Source organism: Talpa occidentalis, unplaced genomic scaffold (assembly GCF_014898055.3).
Source record: "Talpa occidentalis isolate TD23 unplaced genomic scaffold, MPIMG_talOcc4v2.1 talOcc4.6, whole genome shotgun sequence".
Lineage (NCBI taxonomy): Eukaryota > Metazoa > Chordata > Mammalia > Eulipotyphla > Talpidae > Talpa > Talpa occidentalis.
In genome coordinates, this window is record NW_023604972.1 from 82,540,155 (window position 1) to 82,560,674 (window position 20,520).

Consider the following 20,520-nt stretch of genomic DNA (forward strand, 5'->3'; position numbering starts at 1 on the left):
TACATAACAATATGAATATTTTTTGCATTTAAAACTTTCGTTGACCTGAGAGGAGAAAGCAGACATTGTACAAAGAGGAGTGATGTCAACTATATGTAAAATAAAAAAAAAACTTTCACAGAGATTATGTTACTTAATTACATCTTAATTCAGCTTTTTCCACTCAATAGTCTGTTTTTGATAGTTCTTTCATTCTGCATATAGAAATTTTCAGGTTTCCTTTTTAAAAAAAACTTATTTTTAAATTATGAGATATTTTGGTGTGGGCATAAGGAAAACTCAAATTAACTGCATTGTGAAAAAACAAGTTCCTGAGATTTCCTTTCAACAATACGTTTAAAACACAGATAAAATTGCTTCCTGTCTCTCAATTTCCTGTATCCATGGCAACCTCTGTTTTACAAACTGACTTTAGAGGAACCTGTGTGAAGAGTGGTGTTTCCTGAGCAAACTGTGACTTTTTTTTTTAAAAAAAAGAGGTGACTGGGTGGAGGTCAGCAGTGCCATTGACAGAAATGGAGTTTAGAAATGTCGCTCTTCAGATTTAAAAAGAAAACCTTTACTTGAATCAGCCGAGTGTTAATAATATGAATTTCCTGATCTTGGTAAGATTATTTATTTAAAATACGAACTTTTAGCTGAAGTGAAAAATAATTTGATTGTATAAAAAATTGTAGTTTAGAGAGTTTAATTATTCTGTAATGAATTTGTATTTTCATGTTATTTAATTAATATAGTTAATAAAGGAACATTCATAGAATGTTATCCTTACATCATCATTTGTCCTTTTTGTCATTGTCATTTGTAATATTTTAAATTGAGTTAGCAAACATTTTATTTTTTTTAGCTCATTAAATTTGAATTGTCATTTTTATCAAGCTGTGGGTTAATGACCTGAAAATGTTAATAATTCTAGAACACATTCTATTTTTTATGCTATCACATGGTGTGAATTATGATACTTAACATTATTAGCTGATCCTAATATAAGTAATACAAAATACAGAAATCTAGTATTACTAAACTTTCATTTTAAGAAATTTTTAATAATTTAAAATTTTTCCTTTTTATGGCCAATTCTGATAGAAAAATTAAGAACAAGGCTATGCATGGCTTATACTTTTCTCTGCCTTGTCTACGATTGTTTCTACTTGTTACCTATTATCTTTTATTATTATTTCATAAACAGATGTTTGGATTTTTGTCTATTTGCCAGTTCAGCACTGGAGACAAATTAACTGCTGTAACTTAGGTCATTCAAGTATTCCCAAGAATTTTCCTGAAAGTACAGTTTCTTTGTATCTAGTTGAACTGAATATATCTCATAAATGAAAGTGAATTAAGTGAATTTTTTTGTTTTTATCAAGCTTTGGTAGTATTATATTTGGATAATTCTAGCATTGTGTGTACCTATCCAAAAACCTTTGTTCAGTTGAGATATTATACTTTCTATGTCTAAATAATAATTTTATATAAAATGCTTGGATCCTGGAATTTTTGAGGAACTTTCCAATCTTCCTAATATATATTTGCAGTCTAATCACATACCTTTTGTTTTAAAGGAAGTATTTAATGATCTAGTTTCAGTTCAGTACTTAAATCTACTGCGGAATTCCCTTGCTTTCCTTGGGAGTGGTACCTTTGTTGGTATGATTGCTTTTCAGATACTTGATTTATCAATCAATAAAATTCTAAATATCAGATTCAGGCTTTCAGCATCTTGGAAACCTGAATTATTTGTATCTAGAAGGTACTAATTTAACAAAGGAACCACCATATGCTTTTGAACTGCTTAAGAATCTTAAAAAACTTCTTTGTCTTGTAAATCACAAGCCCTTTGCATTTAAAGGACTTATCAACTACAGTATTTCATGAAAAATTAAAAAAATTGAATATGTTACTAGGACTGGATTTAGTGGAACTAATGATCAAACATTTGATTTTAAGTTATAATGATTTAGAAAATTGACAGTAGCTTGTTAAATAATTTAATTTACTGCAATTTTGTAGAAACAGAATAGTCAGCATTGATCATGACACATTTGAAAACAAGAGCATCTTTGAAGATCCTTAATCTGTCATTTAATAATCTTACAGACTTACATCCAAGGGTCCTTAAGCCATTGTCTTCATTGACTCATCTTCAGGCAAATTCTAATCCTTGGAAATGTAACTACAAACTATTGGGCCTTCGCAACTGACTAGCATCTTCAACCATTACTTAAACATCTCTTGTCAGAATCCCCCATCCATGCGTGGCAGAACGTTGCATTATATTAAGTGGACTGTCTTTCCAAATTGTGATACATCTTCAACAAATGTATCCAGAGCTTGGGCTGTAAAATCTCTTCACATTCATCGCAAGACCACTGCGTTAATGATGGCCTGGCATAAAGTAACCACAAATGGGAAACATTTGGAAAATATTGAGAGCGTAACTTTTTGGGAACAAATTCGTACTTCACCTGCCAGTAGATTTTTTCAAGAGAATACTTTGGGTAATCCATTAGAGACTACTGCAGTGTTACCTGTGCAAATACAGATTACTTCTTCTGTTAACTTGAACTTGGAAAAAAACAGTGCTATCCCAATTGATGCTACTTCAGAGTCAGGGAAAACAGCTCTGATTTGTACACAAGAAGTTGAAAAGTTGAATGTGGCTTTTGACATTTTGCTGGCTTTTTTCATTTTAGCTTGTGTTTTGATCATTTTTTTGATATACAAAGTTGTTCAATTTAAACAAAAACTAAAGGCACCAGAAAACTCAGGAGAAAATAGACTTGAATACTACAGTTTTTACCAGTCAGCAAGGTATAATGTAACTGCCTCAATTTGTAATACTTCCCCAAATTCTCTAGAAAGCCCTGGTCTAGAGCAGATTCGACTTCATAAACAAATTGACCCTGAAAGTGAGGCACAGGTTATTCTTTTTGAACATTCTGCTTTATAATTCATCTAAATATTGGCTATAAGAAAACTTCAGTGTGATGGATATAAATAGAACTGAAGCCTCCTTATAGAATTATAAACTTCATTTGGAAATATAATGAATTATATGAGTTTAGCATTAATAAAGTGTATGTTTTTAATAATTTGTGAATAGTGTGTTCATTCAACAAATATTTTTTCTTCAATAGGCACTGTATTAAGTAATAATAATAGTCAATATTTCTATGTACCAAGCACTATGCAAAATGTTTCACATACCACATTTAATCCTTCATATGCTTTCTAAGACAGTACTATTCTACATTTTACCAGTAAGGAAAGCTAGGCAGAGTGAGTATAAGAAATGTTCTCAAATTCTCACAGCTTGTGATGCTTTTTAGGTTTTTCTGACTCTAGAACCCAGACTTTTAGTTTCATGCTATGCTGGTTCCTAGGTGCTAAAGTATTAATTTTTTGCAACATGCATATGGTTCCTGTTCATGTAGACCTGGACATGTAGAGAAGGCACATGGTTGTTGAATAGTATAATAAGGACTGTACTTGGAGGTGCTGTTTGGTATATAGCTTGTGGAGGTGAAGAATACTTTTATGAGAAAAAGTAATGAAACTAGATCTTGAAGGAAAATAGAATTTAATTTAGCCCAATGAAGAGAGCTGAATAGTAGGTAGGAATAAAGTTATATAAGAAAGACAGAAGAAAAAGAAATACTGATTTGCAAGAAATAAAATTCAGTACTACTGAAGCTATTGGTGGTGGTATGATAATTGCAGGTGAATAGAGATCAGATTATGAAAGATACAGTAATTTCATGTTTTTTTTTTTTTTTTTTCCCTTAAGGAGCCATGCAAGGATTTTAAACAGTTGACTGACATGATCAAATTTACTCTTTAGAAAGTACACCTTCCAGAAGGAGCAGTGAGTCTGGAGACAGGATGAATTGAGTATGAATCTGAATCACTAATCAGTGGGGAAATGCTCAATTCCTACGCCAGGATAGTGGTAGTAGAAGGATGGGGCCAGAGCTACTTTGGAAGTAAGAGGAACTGCCTTGGTGATTGGCAGACTGTTGGCAGGCAAGTATCAAGTCAAAGGTGTTAGTTTTTTGTGCTGCCTTTACAAAGAAAGTGAGAGAATATGGGATGTGGGTGGGGACAAAATAATGAGTTCAATTTTAAACATTGAATTTGAGGTTCATTTTGGATCTCTGAGTGGAACTATCCAGCAAGCAGAAAATCAGGAGAGAGGATCTGTCTGGTAAAGGTCAATACTTTTTAACCTTTTATTAGTCCTGTTAAGTGAAAATATATAATAAACTCTTAACAATAACAGCTACTGCTTTGCTCATGATTTTGGAAGACGGATGTATATGAGGCAGAATAAGATGAAAGAGCCCCAGGAGATGGAGTAGCCTCAGTTGAGAATCTTTAGTATAGATTGATAAGAATGGAAGTTATGGAAGTGATATAATGTTTTTCTCTGTCAGCATAAATTTCTGCTTATGTTTACCATCTGTAGAATATTAGGCATATGGTAAGTGTCCATTCTCATTCTGTAAGTAGTGACTGAACCAATATATATTAAAATTTTCTTAAGCATTATACTGTCTTCTTCCAAATTTCTGTTTTTTATTATTCAAAGTTAATACTATCAATATAAAATTAGCCTGAAACAATCTGGGAGTGTTTAAAGCAAGTGATAATTATCAACTTTGTATTGTGAGATTAAAGTAATTATAAGAAGGTGTTATATTGTCCAATATACCTTAAGACAGACGTTCTCAGACTCAGAATCAGCTGGAAGCTGAAACTACAGACTTCTGTCCCTGTCCTTCCCAAGCTCCTGACTGAAAAGTCTGGAGTGAGACCTGTGACTCTGTTCATGCTGCTGGTCTGCAGACCACACTTTGAGAACCACTGCCCTAAGATATCTGTGAGAAAAGCAGAAAGGAGTGGAGGAGTGGTTTTGTGATATACTGGAAATTGCAAGGAAAAATTAAAGTCCTCCCACCCCAAGAGCTTTTCCTTGCCTAGTTTAAAGCTTTGTCCTAGGTTGAGTTCAGTAGAAAACATGAATATATTTTAAATAAAACTGGTCTTGCATAAATTGGTTCATTATGAAAGAGTTTGTGATATTTGTTTCACATTGAAAGACATTTTTTATAATAATTTTTTTTGTTATTGAGTCTTCTTAACCCCTACAACTCCAAATAAGTTTTTCTTTAACTGCTAAACATACATGCTTCTTACAAAAATAATTCATACAATGTAAAAATATTTAAAGTGAAAGGAAAGAAACCCTTTTATGCCCTCTTCCTCCATGATGTAAACCATATCCTCTTTTTTTTTTTTTTTTTTTTTTTTTTAAATAGAGGCATGTTTTATTTATTTATTTATTTGTTTGTTTGTTTTGTTTATACATGCACTGGGTACAGTCAGAAGCGCAGGAGGGTGAGAGAATTCACCAGAGCCAGAGCAGGGAGCAGAGCAGGCAGAAGGACCGAAGTACACTGCTGAGGGGAGCAGCGGGCGGCAGGAGAGGTCTGCGCGCCATGTGGGACCCTCCTCTGGTGGCCAGGGAGCAGCCGGGGATCGAACCGGCGCCGCAGAGGCCGCGGGCAGCTTCGCAACCCAGCGCTCAACCGCTGCGCCACCGGGGAGGCCCTAAACCATATCCTCTTAAAGATATTTGTGATCAGCAATAAGTGGCTATTTGAAGTTAGGAAAAATCCGTATGACGTGTTTGTCTGGGTCTTAAAACAAAATCTCAAATTTATAGAAAGTTATTTAGAAACTCAAATTTTTGTTTTTATATATAATTTACTGATTTAGGTTTGACTAGAAAATTTTAATTTTTATTATTAATTTGTATATGTGGAACGATAGTTATGCAAGATGGTTTTCATTCTAGTTTTTGTCATAGCCACTCCTTTAAAAATGTTTTAGAGTGCTCACAAATCACTATTTGATAATTGTACATTTTATTTATTTTATTTTTTAATTTTTTTAAGATTTATTTATTTATTTATTTATTTATACAAGCACTGGGTACTGTCAGAAGCACGGGAAGGTGAGAGAATTCACCAGAGCCAGAGTGGGGAGCAGAGCAGGCAGAAGGACCGAAGTACACTGCTGAGGGGAGCAGCGGGCTGCAGGAGAGGTCTGCGCGCCATGTGGGACCCTCCTCCGGTGGCGGGGGAGCAGTCGGGGATCGAACCGGCACTGCAGAGTCAAACCGGCACTGCGCAGCTCAACCGCTGTGCCACCAGGGAGGCCCGATAATTGTACATTTTAAACTTAAGATAGGTGCAAAGAAATTTTCTGCTATAATTTCAGCATTTCATTTTTTCACATCTTGAATAGCACTCCACTCTATTGAAAAAACAGCAAGGTTAAACCAAGTAAGATTCTCAATTGATGAAGCTTAAGAAGCTTACTTTTTTTAAGGTTTTTATAGCTCTATACTATTTCCTAAGGATTCTTGATTAGCAAACTCAGGAAAAGATAGTTTTAGATACACATATAGTTTTTCTACTAAATTTTATAAAAGGTGGGTAAGTTTCCAAGGCATACCAAAAAAAGTCTCCCCCTTCACTCCATAAAGTAAATGAGAAAGTAATGAGTTCAACTACTGATTGTGTATATCACTATACCTTCTAAATATATTTAGAATTTCAGTGTGACATTTCAGAAGTGTATCCCCACTTCTGGTATAACTGGGAACATACTCCCAACCCCCTCCTGGCAATGGAGTAGATTTGGTGTCAGGTTGTTGGTGAGGACTTCAGTGGTATGGGACAGACTTCAGCAGGAGTGGACAGGAAATGGAAGGTCACAGATGATGGAGTGGTGTAGCCTGGGGTCTCATCGTCTTCTGGAAGTGAGGGGTTACCACTGTGTTCATAGCTCAAGGCTAAATGATGGGTACAGGTAAGGATGGATATTGTGGGAGAGTGAGAGATTTGTGTGAACAGGTAAGTAATAAGAAAAAATAAACTTGTGTACTTCCTCATGCTCTGTCTACTGCTTTTTATTCTTAGAATCCTCAGCTTTCTCATACATAAAGTTTTAGGTTTACTTTGCTGATCTGCTGTTTTATGACAACCTGTGTTTGAGTTAACAAGTTTATTCTCTTCTTTCCTGTTTCCTTGTATGTTTTATTTTTAGGTATCCCCCAAGTAATACTAATTTTTATTCAAATCCCATCTATACCAATGTTACTATTGGACAAATAACTCAGATCAAGAAATTCAACATTTCAAACATACATATTTTGACATTTTTTGAGCTTAAGGATTAAAAGAAAAATACCCAACTGTTTAAGCTTGAAATTGAGGGGAAATCACATGGGCATTTTTACCTAATTATCTAACCTACACCATGACAATAACAGTAAAATGTGCCGTATTTATTTTTAAGGCTTGAAAAAGGGAAAAGAAAATGTCGGAAACTCTTTTACAAAGTTTTGAAAAACAGCTTTAATTTTAGGGGTTGTACCAAGTTGGTGTCACAAATATTTTCCATCATAGGCTTAGAACCTGAGTGTGGTCCTGTAATAAGATGTGCTGCTTTGGGGCCTCTCCTGGTGGCGCAGTGGTTGAGCGCTGGGCTGCGAAGCTGCCTGCAGCCTCTGCAGCACAGGTTCGATCCCCGGCCTCCGGCAAGGGTCCCACATGGCGCGGTCTGCCTGTTCTGTTCCCCGCTCTGGCTCTGGTGAGTTCTCTCACCCTCCCGCACTTCTGACTGTACCCAGTGCTTGTATAAAAAATAAATAAATCTTTTAAAAAATAAAATGTGCTGCTTTGGACTAAGAAAGAGAATGGGGTTTGTGACACAAAACAGAACTCTGTTGTGTTTACTGATTAGACTTTATTTATGCCTAACTCTGGCCGAAGAGCAAGTTTTTCTCCTAGAAAGAGCCATTATATTTTTTTATTAAAATGTCTATTTTTTTCTTTTCTGTTACTATATTTAATGATGAGCCCTTAGGTAACTTCGGAGTTTTTTTTGTTTTTTGTTTTTAAGATTTATTTATTTATTTATTTATTTATTTATTTATTTATGCATACAAGAGCTGGGGTACAGGCCAGCGGTGTAGGGGATGAGAAGATTCACCAGAGACACAGTAGGGAACAGAACAGGTGGATCGACTGAAGTACACTGCTGAGGGGAGCAGCGGGTGAGTCAGGAGAGGTCTGCTGCACCATGTGGGTTGCTCCCTGGCCAGCTGGGGGACCGAACTTGTGCTATAGAGACTACGGACAGCTTCATAGGTTGCGTCTTAACTCCTTGCTTCACCAGGTAGGCCCAGGGGTTTTCTTAGATTGCTTTATTATCTAGTCTCTTACTGATTTCACAGCTGTGGAATATTGGTGACAAGATGATAGAGCTATTTTTTTCCCTATACTAGTATTACACTATTTTAAGCAAAGTTTTAAGAAAGAAAAACTTTATGCCAAAAAAAAAAAAAAACACAACTGACTAAAGGTGTTTAGTACCTTTAGACATCACTCTGCTGAAGTTGGTAGGATCTTGTGACTACACATTAATGTGGGAAACCCTGTGGGTTAAAAGAGAGTTTCCCTGGGGAAAGAAGAGAATAAAGGAAATGTATAGTCTGCAGTCTTATGTGCTGGTCTCATGTGCCTTTATTGTTGCGGACTTTTTTTTTTAAGATTTATTTATTTGTGCATATAGGAACCGGGGTACAGGCCAGATGTGTGGGAGGGTGAGAGTATTCACCAGAGACAGAGTGGGGAGCAGAACAGGCAGACGGACTGAAATACACTGCTGAGGGGAGCAGCAGGCGACACAGGAGAGGTCTGCTGCGCCATGTGGGTAGCTCCCCGGCTGGCCTGGATCAAACCCGCGCTGCTGAGGCTCCGGACAGCTTCACAGCACTACGCTCACCCACCTGTGCCACCAGGGAGGCCCCACTTCTAACTCTTGAAGCATCATGTGGTGTAGTAGACACACTATTTTAGCAGGAAGTAGTTTTCTGATCCTGAATAGTGTGAGATTATATATATTTGTACACACTTTACACAAATACATAATGTTGTCTTCTTTTTTCACTTTATCTCCATGTCTTCTTGTATGTCTTCAGTTCCCAGTGCATATGCATAAACCCTTGACTTAGTTGGGATCTTTGGTTTTGGAAAGTCTTGTTTTTGATAAAATAAGGCTTATTCTATGATATTCTGTGGTATTCCTTTTTCTAGCCTTAATAAAAAAGTTTGTTTTATTTGAGACGCCAAAGAGCAAAAAAAAAAATTATGTCTACTTGAGTTTATGTTTTGACTTTCAAAACCTGTTATTTTCAATTACCTGCTTTTTACCAATGAATCCTTGCTTGAGCACTGATTCTAGACTCAAGGACCATATACACTTGTAGTTATATTCTTATTGTAAATACAATTAACCGGGTAAATTCCAGGTGATAGAATTCCTAGCACTTGGAAAGGGCTGTAAAATTCCTGAGGCTAGAAAATGTTTGTAAGAAAGAAGGTTGATGGAAAAATGTTCAACTTTCATTTTAAAATAACAGTAAATTTCCACTGTGAATTTTTTATCCTATTTTTTTGCTAGTATTTGACAGAGGAACTAGATTTATTAATACAATTTTCCATGACCATGTAGAGAATACGGAGTAAAAAAGATGTGTGTCTCCATTTAAGTGACAAATGTATTTGCAGCCAAGATCCTAGAAAATATCTGGAGGAGGAAAATAAACCCTAATTTTAGTGTGAATGTTACCACTTGTAGTCTCTGCTATGGACAAATTCTGAAACAAGACCAATAAATCAGAACTTTCTTCTTTTACCTTTTTCTTTCATTAAACTATTCTGTACTTAATCCTGTTAAACAATATAAGCAGAGAAATGTAGTTACCAGAAAATCTTATTTGGTTAGTTTTTTTTTGGTGCCTAGAAATTTACTTTCTTACCTAACTCCACTGACCCCCTATATTTAAGATACAGTATTGTGATAGTGACTCCAAATGTTAATTAGGTTGATATTTAAGTTGAATAATAGTGATTTGGCTAGAGTATATTTCTTTCCTATAATTATTTTGTGTTGAGGGAACACTTGTTTACAGTACTGTATGAGATCTAAATGTATGTTACCATACTGTCACCACCATCAAAGCACCAATATCCTACACCATTGACCATTGGACTTCCTCCCCCCATTTTTCTCCATCTAAATTCTCCTTGACTCCCCATAGTAGCTTGAATCTACATTTATGTTTCTAGGGTTCATTTAGTTTAGTTTATGTGTTCCTTTGTTTTGTTTCTTCATATGCCACATGTATTAAATCATTCAGTATTTGTCTTTCTCCTAATTTCACTTAGCATAATTCTATGTTAACACAAATGACAAGATTTCACCTTTTTTATAGCTGAATATTCTGTTATGTATCTATACCACACCTTCTTTATTCCCTCACCTGTCTTTGAGTATTTAGGTTGTTTCCGTAACTTGGTTATTGTAAATAGTGATATAGTGAACATAGGCATGCATATATCCCTTTGAATTAGTAACTTTGCATTCCATGGATACTGAGGAATGGAGTTGCTCAGTGTGGTATTTCTATTTACAGCATTATTGAGACGCCTCCATGCTGTTTACTAAAGGGGCTGAATTAGTCCACATTCTCACTAACAGTGTACAAGAGTTTCTTTCTCTGCACATCCTTGCCAACAGTTGTTTCTGGTTTTTATCATGAGTATGAGGTAGTGTCTTGTGGTTTTGATTTGCATTTCCAGAGTAGAGAAGTTCTGTGACTAGGTTCTGATTCATTTATTTCTTGGGCCTGCTACTGTGAAAAACTTCAAACATCAATTTTAGATTGTAAAGCTCTTCGGAAAGGGTAATCAAAAATTTTGTGTCCCTGCATGCTTGTTTTCCTCCCTGGTGCCAGGGGTTGACATTGTGATATAAGTATGTAGCTTCATCCCTTACAGAGAAGTAATATAAAGATCATGTTTTATGGTGATGGGTCAGTTACCTAAAACAGTGAAAAGTATAAAATATTCACTAGGACAAATACTAATAAAAATGGGACAAAAAGAAATTAGAGTCCTATTCTCATTTAACCAAATATTGTTTAGTCTAACCAAGTGAATATTAGAATATTTCATTTATTGTGCCTTTGGCCATGAGAAATTTTATCTTTCTAAGTGCATTTAGTTTTTCGAATACCTGTGCGTGGGTTCATCATGATGCAAGAGGTCAGAGGCGATTTTAAGGAAGCATGGTTTTTAAGTAGGGTGAACAAGCACATGAAAGATGGATTGATTTGTTTTTTCTTTACTGCATAGTTTTCAAAAGCCAGGATGAAGCACCGCTGCATGAAGTTTGTTTCTGCAGCTCACATATTCTACAGATAAATACTTTTATAGTTCTAGAAAATTCCTTAAAATGCTGTACCTACAGGAAATGCTAAGACAAGATTAAGAACTATAGTTTTAGGGCCTCCCCTGGTGGCGCAGCGGTTGAGCGCTGGGCTGCGAGGCTGCGAGGCTGCAGCGCCAGTTCGTTACCCAGCCACCAGCGAGGGTCCCACACACACACAAAAAAAAACCTATAGTTTTACACATGTGCATTTTGACTAAAAAAGAGGGTACTGAAAACAATGTGGAGTTTTTTTTTTTTTTTTTTAAAGATTTATTTATTTATTTATACAAGCACTGGGTACAGTCAGAAGCGCGGGAGGGTGAGAGAATTCACCAGAGCCAGAGCAGGGAGCAGAACAGGCCGAAGGACTGAAGCACAATGCTGAGGGGAGCAGTGGGCAGCAGGAGAGACCTGCGTGCCATGTGGGACTCTCGCCTGTGGCTGGGGATCGAACAGGCGCTGCAGAGGCTGAGGGCAGCTTCGCAACCCAGCGCTCATCTGCTGTGCCACCAGGGAGGCCCAATGTGGAGTTGTTTAAATGAGCAAATGATATATACTTACTGAATAATTTCTTTCGCATTTCAGAACTAAAATTTCTATTCATCTTCAAGAGGATTTGAAAATTAGAAAAATAACAAGAATTACCCTTTGAAATACTTCAATTTAACTTGTTTTGCTCTTCTTTTATTGTAGTGTTATCCAGGATAAATTCTGTGGGATCATAAACATCTCAGTGGAGGGCCTACATGATGTCATGACAGAAGATACTGAAACAGGAACTTACAAAGAGTAGGTAGATCATTTAATTTAATCACACTTAGATTTGGGGGGTAATTAAATCCTGCATAATTTTTGTTCCTCAGCATATAAGTACAGTATGACAATTTTGAAATTTCGTGTCTTATAGAGAAAAAAATTTTAATTGTTGTTTTGCTTAACTAACAAAATTCCTCTTCCTTGTCCTCAAACCAGTTATGGGGTAAAAATGGATGGTTTGTTTCATGTTTGCTTGGTCAAAGAAGCACAGGGTTATGTCATACTTGCCTGGTTCCGGAAGAGAATATAGTTATGTTGTCAGAAATGCTGATAATCTCATAGTTACGCAACTATTAATTTGACATTTTCTTTCTCAGTGTATTTTTTTATTGAGCAGAATTGCCATACCTTCTTATTAATTGCCATACCTTCTTATTAATACTATTAATAAAGGGTATATTTCTTATAATAATAAACAAGCCTTCATGAGATTCCAGACCTCAAATTTATTAGTCTTGATAGTTATTTCTTGAGAATAGTATAGGAAATGGGTTTGTTTAAAAGAAAGAAGAGTTCCATTTTGAGAGTTTACGAATATAGGTTTCTTTTGTCTTTGTGATTTGGTTAGTAGAGGTCATATTTTATTGAACTAGGAAAATATATTAATGAGGCTAGAGATTTACTTTCTACTTATCTTTGGTTAGAATGTTTTCCTTTTTTTTCCCCCTTAAATAATAGTTTGTTGTTAGGCACATTGGAACATGAAATTGACAGCCCTTTGCCCAAGTTTGGGAAGTAAAAAGGAAGAAAGGATTTAGCCAGCAATTTAGTAAGCTTAGAGGCACTATAATTCTTTTTCTAAAAAACAACTAAAATTGTGGATTTTATAGCTTAAAGAGTATAAAACATGGGCCTCCCTGGGTGGTACAGTGGTTGAGCGCTAGGCTGCCAAGCTGCCCGCAGCCTCTGCAGCGCCGGTTTGATCCCTGGCCGCCAGCGAGGGTCCCACATGGTGCGCAGACCTCTCCTGCCGCCTGCTGCTCCCCTCAGCAGTGTATTTCTGTCCATCTGCCTATTCTCGCTTGTGACTGTACCCAGTGCTTGCATAAATAAATAAGTAAATAAATAAATAAATAATCTTTAAAAAAAAAGTATAAAACACGGTAAAGAAAGTAATTTTGTTTGAAACAGAAGTAACTTAGAATTTTTTTTTAAGATTTATTTATTCATGCATACAAGAACTGGGGTACAGGCCAGAGGTGCTGGGTGAGAGGATTCACCAGAGACAGAGTGGGGAACAGAGCAGGCAGATTCACTGAAATACACTGCTGAGGGGAACAGTGGCAAGACAGGAGAGGTCTGCCATGTCATGTGGGTCAACTCCCTGGCCGGGGGTCGAACTGGTGCTACAGTGGCTGCGGATAGCTTCACAGTGCTGTGCTTAACCCCTTGCGCCACCAGGGAGGCCCTAAAACATAGAATTTTATAAGCATTTTTTTCCTTCTTCATTGGATACATTGGCCAATGGCTCTTCAGAATGGAATCAAAAATACCAAAAAAAGCCTTAAATCCCTTGATTCTAACATTATGCTCTGTATATTATCCTGACTTGTGTAGGTCCCAGTGACCTCTTTAGGATATCTTTCCCCTCTGATACATTCTGCCTTATTTTTTGAAAGTGCGGTTTCTTATAAAGTTGATGGAGCTGCTGTTCATTGCTAGCCCTCAGTGTATATTGAGTTAGAGTGTTTTCTCTTACCTCTCCGGATTTTTCATTATTCCCCAAATGTGCTACTCTCTTTTACAGATCTCACTTGGCTTGTAACATTTCTTCTTGGAATATTGTGCCCTCAGCATCACCCTACTTGGCAAATAGCTACGTCTAAGATTCCTTTCCAGATTTTCAGGAAGAATTCATTGCTTCTTTTTCTGTTTCTTCGTGGTATTTTATCTGTACTGCTAGTTTGTAGTGTTAATTGCCTATATTCAGTTTAGTGACTGTAAGGATTTGAGACAATCCATAAGAAAAGCTCTTGCTCATTATGACCAAAAACTATTAACGGAGGATTGAAGGAATTTAAATAAGAAACCTTAATTGGAGAAACTTATGGCATCTTGTTTGTAAGGCTCAGCTTTGCACTTCCTAATTGCCATTAGAAATTACAAAGTTCTTATTTTCAAGTAGGAAGAAATAGTTAGGTATATCAGGAATGGGAGACTCTTTAATTGGCCTGACACCAGAAATGAATTTTTAAGTGGATATTCATATATAAGGGGCTAGAAAAGTATTTTTGGTTACAAGTAAAGAAACTCTGAGTCAACTGGCTTTAACAGTAAAGCATTAGTTATCTCTGACAACAAAATAACTCTTTAAGTATTGGGTTGTCGGAGAAGTCATGACATATTTTTGCTTGAAAACCAGAAAAGATACATCATGACTTTTCTGACAACCCAACAAATGACTCCAGGATTGACTGTGACCTCACAACATTATCAAAGACCTGTTTTATTTTTCCATCCTTTACCATATTGACTTGGTCTGCAGACTACCTTCTCTCATTGTTACAAAACAGTTTAAGACATAACAATTCACAACAATTTCAGTGCCAGATAGCTAATTTTCTTTTTCCTTATGTCTTTGTTAACCTCAAAGAAAGTCTTTCCTACATCCCATCTGTCAGACTTAACTTCATGTCTGATTGGCTAGAATTTCTTAAACATGTTCAATTGAAAGTGGCCATTGACCAAGCGAATAGGATCTCCATAGTGACTTATTGAGCCTTTGGAACTGTATCATTTTTTTCCCCCCAGAAACATATGGTGATACAAAGGAGACAACTGGACAAATTTGGTGCTTGGCTAGGGAAAGTGGCAATTATATAAGCAGCCTAAGTATATATTACAGAAACCAGTTGAATAATGTTGTCAGTTCTATTCATTATAACATTCAGAAGTGATCCATAAATGGTTTCTTAAATCAACTTAGCTGATATCCAGTTCCGTAGTCTGTAGTGTTTTTCAACATCAAAAGATTCTCTTCAGACACAGGTTGTGTTCTTTAATTCAATTCAGTTCTGACACTAACTACGTGGATGTGTAGAGACCCAGATTAAGGGCTCACTCACACAAGAGTGTACCCACTTTGGATGCCATCTAAGTCCCAACCTGTTAACTCTTCTGATTTTCCTCTAGGAGAGAGTATCAGTTTGTGCTTTTATTTATTTATTTATGAGATTTCTTTATTTATTTATACAAGCACTGGGTACAGTCAGAAGCATGGGAGGGTGAGAGAATTCACCAGAGCCAGAGCGGGAAACAGAACGGGCAGACCGACGAAATACACTGCTGTTCCACGTGGGACCCTTGCCAGCGGCCACAGATTGAACCAGCGCTGCGAGGCTGCGGGTAGCTTCGCAGCCCAGCGCTCAACCACTGCGCCACTAGGGGAGGCCCCAGTTTGTGCTTTTAAATCCCAGAATTTGTTTTAATGTCCCATCTTTCAGATCACTGCAATGTATAGAATTACAAAACAAAACTATTTTGTTCTCTGGATATTTTTTGGTAGGTGGGAAAAATGTGTGTGTATTTATAATATATACACTATTATTAATGTGCTACATCTTTTAATTTCAGAAAAGTAGAATAGGGAGTTCTTACTATACAAATAAGTTAACAAATTTGGGCTGCAGCAAGGAATCTGATGTAAAATAAAGCATAGTTCCTTATAGATTGATATTAATTGTAGCTAGAATTCAAGTCTGCAGCAGGCATTAAATAACTAGCATGATGGAAGTTCATCTTACTCTTCAGTTCTAAATACCAACTGAGAGCTAGGCTTTCTCTGGACATTTCATTGTATTAGATAGCTTTTGGGTTGAGTAGTAAAGTCATCATTTTCTTGTTTCTCGCTAGCTGTGCTGCACCGTATTATATGATGGTGGACCAAAACATTGCAGCTCCAAAAGATCAAGGCCATGCACTGAGTTAGGGACTGAGCTCTTACAACAGTTTTTCAGGACTTCTGATTTCCAGTTTAAGGTTCTTTTTCTTTGACCCCACCTCTATGCACTGGCTAGGCCAGAGGTACTTGTTCCAGAATATTTTTTTTTTATAACTGTGGGTTAGACTGGGAAAGGATACTCATGTCCTCTCCAGGAGTGAGTCCTGTTGTGTTTCTGGTGTCAACACCTGCCCATAACCCTGAATTAACAGTAAACTTACACAACTAAGTAAGGAATTGTCCTTTACTTGTAATTGCTACAAAGCATAAGAAAAACCAAACTTCCTTTGACACGGTTTATTGATTAGGAACCTATGACTGATAAACTGAGATATTTTACTATTCTGAACTAGGGAAAAGTGGGTTTTGTACCATCCACTTGATTCGGTAGACAATATTCATTTCTTGTCTCCTTGTGTTGACTGAATAGGAATCTATATTTCTATTATCTCTGCTAATGGGGAAGAGCAGTGGTGCAGATAATCAAAGTGAAATGATTTATAACTGTCCTGCAGATACAAATGCTGTGAGCTATAAGGTTCTCACAGTATAGCAATGTCATTTGGAGCACAAAGAAGGTTGTTGGATAATTTAGCAGTATTTTTAACAATGTTATTGTTTAAATTATTGCTACTGCTATGAAACAGTGTAATAATCTACAGGTATACAAAGATTAGAAGTGGAAGCATTAGTTTAAAGTGTTTGTATAGTTTTTTAGAAAACTATAAAAGATATGCCTTGCTATGCCAAGCAATGGTTGCTTCACAAATTGCCTATACATAAATATGCTAAAGTTAAATGCTTTAAATTCTTTTCGGTGTGACTTTTTTTAAAGTGAGGAATCTTTTTATAGTTAATAGTTATTATTAATTTGAATTAATTTATCTAGTTTATTCCACATGTTTTCATATGTAGAACCATTAATCTGTGGTTTTGAGGTAATTTTAGTATCTTGTAGGCATTTATAATTTGCTAAAAATATTTTTTTGACTGCAGTTGTATGTTGATGTCTCATCTTGAAGAACCAAAAGTAACAGAAGATGAAGAACCTCCCACAGAGCAGGATAAGAGGAAAAAGATGGTAAGTTACTAAGGTAGCTTCAGAAATTTTGGAGAACCATGTATCAGCACTGTATTCTGTAGGTTTGAAAATATCTGTTGATTTGTCCATTCATCCAGGCATTTATCCATCATTGCTTGTGGTAGAATTATTGCAAACTCACTGAATTTTGAAATTTTGGAAGTATTTCTGAAACACAAAGATAAATTGTACAGGGAGTTGAGTTTAACTTTTGATCTGAAATAATTGCTACCTGTTTAAGCAGAACAGAGGGTTTACTCTTTTACTTACAGAAACATGTGACTATCAAACCTTATTTAAGTTGCAATGCTAATTCTTCTGTTTTGAGATTTCCTGAAGTGGTTTCATTCCTTGTTATTTCATGGATTTTTTTTTCCCAAACTTCTTTTTTTTCAGTATTTATTTATTTATGCATACAAGAACCAGGGTGTTAGCCAGAAGTGTGGGAGGTGAGAGGATTCGCTAGAGAGATTGGGGAGCAGAACAGGCAGATTTACTGAAATACACTACCAAGAGGAGCAGTGGGCAAGTCAGGAGAGATCGGCTGTGCCATGTGGATCTTTACAATAAACTTTTTCTGAGATATATTATAAAAAATCTTTAAATAAGCTACTAACTTGTTTGAAGATATTAATTCTCACTATGGAAATCTCAGAAGAAAAAGGGAACAAAAAAGATGGAAACATCTAAATACCTTGCTTTTAAAAGTTATTTACAATCTTGAATTTTATATACTTACCTTGACATTTGAATATAAAAATGTATATAAATAAACTTTACCACTTTCTCCTGGAATCTCTTCTGGTCTCCTCACCTCAGCAGTTAATAACTTCATTGTGTCCTCTTTTCTCATTTGCAAAATGAACACAACAATACCTACTTAAAGATAGAATCAATAATATATGAAATAGTCATGGAATAATGCTGAACACCCAGCAATTGCTGTGTAAATGTTGGCACTCATTATTTAGTGTGATTATGATATTCACTTCTTAAACTGTCCCACATTAACCCTCAAGGGTGTCATGCTCATTTGCAGAGTATAGTAATACTTACTGCTCTGGCAGCCTGTAAGCTGTGTTTGACATTCATCCATTTGACTTTGCTTTTATCTCAATATCATCTCCCTATCAGCTAATGTAGAGTAAAGAACAGTATCCAAGGGCTTGTGTGACCTCAATTCTATTCCTGCTAGTGCTGTTAGTGGTGACCTTGAACTGGTCAAACTATGTCTCTCTAAGCCTTTTTCTTCTGCTGAGAAATGAAGGAGAAATTGGATCATCAGATTTCCAGGACCTGTAAGCTCAAAAATGGTTTGATATTTTTAGTTTTAATGTTCCTTTCCTTCGCTGATATGTAGTGTTCTAGTGAATTATTTAATATAACTATTTCTAGTGAAATAAAGCATTTGTAAGTTGTACTTAATAAATTTAAGTGTTTGTGTATATTAGTGCTTTCTGGTAACTGCTAAGAAAGCATTATTTATTATTTACTAATTTACTTAATGCTTAGACAGTATATGATTTCTCCCTTCATGTGTGGTCACCATAGTTTGTTCTCCCACCACCAAAGCACCCATAGTCTATCACCATATTCCCTAGTGCTCTATCCCCACCATGTTTACACCCTGTCTCACCATCTTCCTTCCCCCTGCCCTCATTGATGCCTCATATCTGTGGTCAGCTTTCAAGAGTTGTCTTTGACCCTTTGTTTGGTTTTTCTATACCACATATAAGTGAAACCATCCAATATTTATCTTTTTCCTTCTGACTTATTTCTCTTAGCCTTCCAACTCTATCCATGTTGCCACAAATGGCATGAGTTTTTTTTTTGTTTTTTTAATTTCTGAGTAGTATTCCACTGTGTATATATATCACATCTTCTTGATCCATTCATCTGTTTTGGGGGATTTAGTTTGTTTACATTTCTTCGCTATTATAAATAGTGGTGCAATAAACATAAGAGTTTAGGTTTCCTTTCAAATTAGTGTTTTTGTTTTTTTGAGCAGATCCCTAGGATTGGAATAGCTAGATCATATGGCAGATCCGTTTCTAGTGTTTTGTGGCACCTCCACACAGCTTTCCATTGTAGCAGGACTAGTTTACATTCCTACCAGCAATGTAAGAGGGTTCTTTTTACATATACTCTAGATCCTCACCAGCACATGTTTCTGTTTTTTTTTTTTTTTTAACATGGGCCATTCTCACCAGTATCTCATTGTGGTTTTGATTTGCATTTCCCTGACAACAACTGAGGGTGAACATTTTTCATATATCTGTTGGCCATTTGCATTTAAGAAAGCATTATTAATGAAATATTTGATATAGCAAATGAATCTGTGTTAATGAGGTATTTCTGATCTTTCTTTACTGCATTTCTCAGGTTAAACCCTAGAAATATTTCGATACTCTCCTGTAAATAATAACCTAGTTTAACATATACTTACTAGATGCATTAATTGGTAATAATGGTATAAATAAGTTTAACCATTATTAAATACCATACTAACTTTTCACTCACTTGTCCTGTTTACAGTGGTAGCTACATAATGCAGAATGGTCTATACCAACATTACTTCTATGACTTTGAAACAATAATAGTAATAACAACATTGTCTATTTTTTTAGCATATTTTAGTGTGTGTCATCCTGTTTTCCCCCCATATCATTTTTGTGACCAGTTACAGATGAGGAAACTGGGGCACTAAGAACTTACCTCTTGTTCAGAGTTTCAGATTGGTAAGACCAAGATTAAAGCTGAACTTGATTAATTTGCCATGTGATGCACTCTTTGAATTTTAACTTCTAAAATTTCTGTCACTTTTCTAAAATATTTTTGAGGAGTCCTGTACACTGTTTTGCTGAAACTGCAAATTCTATGGGATCTACAGGTTTAGGGGGAAAATATACTAGGTTAGATCACAGATTAGCTATGTGGAATTGAATCTGCATAGTAAGTATAGCATATCATGTCTTTTTGATAAGCATGTTAGGAAATGGATGGTTTATTTGCTTTACTTTTTAATAATTAAATTTAGTTTGCAGTTATTGAACAAACTATAACTGAGAGCTAGATATATAAACTTGAGGAATGCTCAAAGAAAAAATCAATTTCAGTAAGAATATTAAAATTCACAAAGATGGTAATCCTTGGTGAATAACATTTAGTGTGTGTTGGATTTAATTATTATTTGAAGGTATTTTATGTATCAATATTTATTGAATTACTGCTGTATACCAGACATAATTCCTGGCATTGAGGACATGGCAGTGAACAAAACAGTCCCTGTTGTAAAGGAGCTTATAGGCTAAAGAAATTCTGTGTGTCTATATAATAA

The 20,520-nt window shown here is 35.8% G+C and overlaps 2 protein-coding genes across 3 annotated transcripts in view; both read left to right on the forward strand.

Annotated features, from left to right (window-relative positions):
* The window catches only part of IPO11 (importin 11), a 139,700-nt gene that overhangs the window by 105,134 nt on the left and 14,046 nt on the right, over positions 1 to 20,520 (forward strand). For both annotated transcript variants that reach the window (XM_037530614.2, XM_037530611.2), the window contains 2 exons: positions 12,040 to 12,135; positions 17,099 to 17,183. In XM_037530614.2, coding sequence (XP_037386511.1) covers positions 12,040 to 12,135; positions 17,099 to 17,183 — 181 coding nt within the window. The remainder of the gene's footprint in view (positions 1 to 12,039; positions 12,136 to 17,098; positions 17,184 to 20,520) is intronic.
* On the forward strand, positions 1,030 to 3,073 carry LRRC70 (leucine rich repeat containing 70). Its single transcript, XM_037530615.2, is given in 9 exon segments — positions 1,030 to 1,226; positions 1,229 to 1,322; positions 1,324 to 1,436; positions 1,439 to 1,470; positions 1,473 to 1,693; positions 1,695 to 1,925; positions 1,927 to 2,052; positions 2,054 to 2,220; positions 2,223 to 3,073. Coding segments are annotated over 9 exon segments (1,869 nt in total). The 5' UTR covers positions 1,030 to 1,069; the 3' UTR covers positions 2,951 to 3,073.